We start from the raw sequence: 2,329 nt of genomic DNA, 5'->3' as shown, positions 1-2,329 counted from the left end.
ACCTTCAACATTCAAACCACACAACATCCCTGAAAGCAGCTCACATTTTCCAGCCCTTTTTTGCTGCTCCCATCATCTCCTACTCACTTTCAACCCTCTCAGGATGGAAAATGCAGCTGGGTGGAACTTCAACCTTTTCTTCTGCTCAAAAAACCAGTTTTAAAACCGAGCCCTTGGGAGAACCTTCACATCTAATAAATAAACAAGTAATTGCAGCAATACCAGAAGTAATAAATCAATAATAAATGAGTAATTGCAGCGTCCTGCTGGGCTGTTTCTCTTGCAGGAATCACAGATCTGTGCCCAGCAGCCGGTGCAGAGTGAGCTGGTGCAGAGGTGTCAGCAGCTGCAGTCCCGTTTATCCACGCTGAAAATCGAAAATGAAGAGGTCAGTTAATAACTCAAACTCAGCAGCTCCTCTTTGCCTGTTCCTCTGGGTTTTTTGATGGTTGTTGTGATGGTTTTTTATCAACAATTGTGGTAAAATTCAGGGCTGAGGTATCCTGTACATAAATTAATGCAGGAAAGTTGGATGTGTGGAAAAAAATCCTTTAAAATACCTCTGACTGTAATGGTGCTGTATTCCCTATTGTCTGCTTTAGGCCCAGAGAAAAAAACCTTTTTCCCCTTTTCCCATGCCTGGTGGGCATTTGGTTTGTTTTGTTAAATAAATAGGKKTTTTTTTTCACTTTCCTCCATGGGATTTGTTTCCAAGCCTGGCTGGGAGAGGGGTGCTGCTGGAATTTGGGGGTGTTTGCCTCCCAATTTATCTCATAATCTCTCTCCCCATCCTTGAGCTGATAAGACTGCTTGGGTTGCAGAAGTTGCATTTGGATRGCAAAGGGAAAAAGAGCAATTCAATGTTTTGAAGTGAGTTTGCATAACCTGAATTAAAGCAATTTTTGTTTACTTGGGATCTGAGATGAGAAGATGACGTGAGTGGGGATCTGATCTCTGCACCTCTGTGCTCGGAAACTTCTGGGCCAAATYTGCAACTCCTTTTATGTCTGGAAAGTTGATTTTGGCCCTCAGTAAAAATGTACAAAATCCTGTTTGTCACCCACATTTGACACCCAGGAGRTGCAGTTGAAGACAATTCCAACACCTCTGTTCCAGCACTTTTCACTTTGAGGTTGAATTTCTCCACATCTCCCTCTCCCATCCTTTGAGATGCCAGCTGTGATCCTGGCAGGTTCTGGGTGCTGCCAGCTCTTTGCTTGCATGGAYTGAGTGCTGTTAATGAGCCAAAATTAATTAGAGCACACAGGGTGTGAAACCAGTAATGTCTGTTCGTTAGCAAAGCGCTCCAGGGGACGTCGCTCCCTTGTTTTTTTGCTCACAACATCCAAACTGGTTTTGGGTTCTCTCTTCATGCTGGGCAGGTGAAGAAAACRATGGAGGCCACGCTGCAGACGATCCAGGACATTGTCACCATCGAGGATTTTGATGTTTCTGACTGCTTCCAGTACAGCAACTCCATGGAGTCGGTGAAATCCACAGTGTCGGAAACGTTCATGAGCAAACCCAGCATCGCCAAGAGACGGGCGAACCAGCAGGAGACAGAGCAGTTCTACTTCACAGTAAGGGGTTCATCCTTAGGAATTCAGGTTTTTTCCTTTTGGGAATTTCTTCCCTGTGAGGCCCTTGGGTGGAATTCCCAGAAAAGCTGTGGTTGCTCCATCCCTGGAAGTGTCCAAGGCCAGGTTTTGGATGGGGTTTGGAGCACCCTGGGTGGTGGAAGCTGTCCCTGCTTGTGGCTTTTAGAGTTGGTCTTTCCAGCCCAAAGCAGGATTTGAGGCTGGAATCAGGATTTGATAAAAACTCTGATGCATTTGATGATGGGAACTGGAGCATTGCATTATTAGCTGAGAGCATCGCCAAGAGACGGGTGAACCAGCAGGAGACAGAGCAGTTCTACTTCACAGTAAGGGGCTCTTTTTTAGGAATTCAGGTTTTTTCCTTTTGGGAATTTCTTCCCTGTGAGGCCCTTGGGTGGAATTCCCAGAAAAGTTGTGGTTGCTCCATCCCTGGAAGTGTCTAAGGCCATGTTTTGGATGGGGTTTGGAGCACCCTGGGGTGGTGGAAGCTCTCTCTGCCCATGGCTTTTAGAGATGGCCTTTCCAGCCCAAAGCAGGATTTGAGGCTGGAATCAGGATTTGATAAGAACTCTGATGGATTTGATGATGGGAACTGGAGCATTGCATTATTACCTGAGAGCCTTCTTTGTGTTCACCCTGCTGGATTTTTGAGATATCTCCCCATTCTGAAGAGGGCTCTGTGATATTTGCAGAGTTTGTGTTTCTGAGTGTGAACGTGTCCTGCTTATAAC

The 2,329-nt window shown here is 45.7% G+C and overlaps 1 protein-coding gene across 1 annotated transcript in view; it reads left to right on the top strand.

Moving 5' to 3' along the window:
- Positions 1-259: 259 nt before the first annotated feature.
- Positions 260-2,329, top strand: part of SRGAP2 (SLIT-ROBO Rho GTPase activating protein 2) — a gene marked incomplete at its 5' end in the record, with an annotated part of 36,426 nt that continues 34,356 nt past the window's right edge. Inside the window, 2 exons of the mRNA XM_057387576.1 lie at positions 260-388; positions 1,383-1,580. Of these exons, the coding sequence (XP_057243559.1) occupies positions 260-388; positions 1,383-1,580 (327 nt within the window). The remainder of the gene's footprint in view (positions 389-1,382; positions 1,581-2,329) is intronic.

Source organism: Malurus melanocephalus, unplaced genomic scaffold, assembly GCF_030028575.1.
Source record: "Malurus melanocephalus ecotype Western Australia unplaced genomic scaffold, MMel_1.1 scaffold_1258, whole genome shotgun sequence".
Lineage (NCBI taxonomy): Eukaryota > Metazoa > Chordata > Aves > Passeriformes > Maluridae > Malurus > Malurus melanocephalus.
This window is presented reverse-complemented; position numbering and strand designations above follow the sequence as displayed.